General features: G+C 38.5%; 1 protein-coding gene across 1 annotated transcript in view; it reads left to right on the top strand.

The window, feature by feature from the left end:
* Positions 1–541, top strand: part of LOC108578260 (mucin-22-like) — a gene marked incomplete at both ends in the record, with an annotated part of 4,858 nt that extends 4,317 nt beyond the window's left edge. The window contains one exon of the mRNA XM_017941551.1: positions 443–541. Coding sequence (XP_017797040.1) covers positions 443–541 — 99 coding nt within the window. The remainder of the gene's footprint in view (positions 1–442) is intronic.
* Positions 542–559: the final 18 nt, after the last annotated feature.

The raw sequence follows: 559 nt of genomic DNA, 5'->3' as shown, positions 1-559 counted from the left end.
GATGATGAATATATTGAGATTTTGGAAATACGCCTTTGAGTCTAAACGACTATTGTTGGCTTCTTATGCAAGCTCACCCAACCTAATATATAGGTATTGCTGCTTCCAATAAGCGTGATTTTCCATATCTATGATGTTGCATGCTTACCTCATTGTTACGATGGCATGTTTATATAAATCAACATCTAACTTACTGTCACTCTTTGTATGAGAAAGCGAACTGGCTCATTTCATACAGCAATTGTACGTTTAGCCAGAGATCGTAACTCATCTCAAGCATAAAAATTGGAAACACTAATGCCTGATTATCGTTCTAAAACATCAACACATGGAAGAAACATGGCAGGAGCACGTGGTTTATGGCGTGCAACTGGTATGAAAGATGAAGATTTTGGCAAGCCCATTATTGCTGTTGTTAACTCGTTTACGCAATTTGTTCCAGGTCATGTACATTTAAAAGACCTTGGGCAATTGGTTGCAGAGCAAATACAAGCAGCTGGTGGTGTTGCAAAAGAATTTAATACCATTGCAGTCGATGATGGTATTGCAATGGGTCATG

Source organism: Habropoda laboriosa, unplaced genomic scaffold (genome assembly GCF_001263275.1).
Source record: "Habropoda laboriosa isolate 0110345459 unplaced genomic scaffold, ASM126327v1 scaffold5001, whole genome shotgun sequence".
Lineage (NCBI taxonomy): Eukaryota > Metazoa > Arthropoda > Insecta > Hymenoptera > Apidae > Habropoda > Habropoda laboriosa.
The sequence above is the reverse complement of the archived record's forward strand: the minus strand, read 5'-3'. Positions and strand labels throughout refer to the sequence as shown.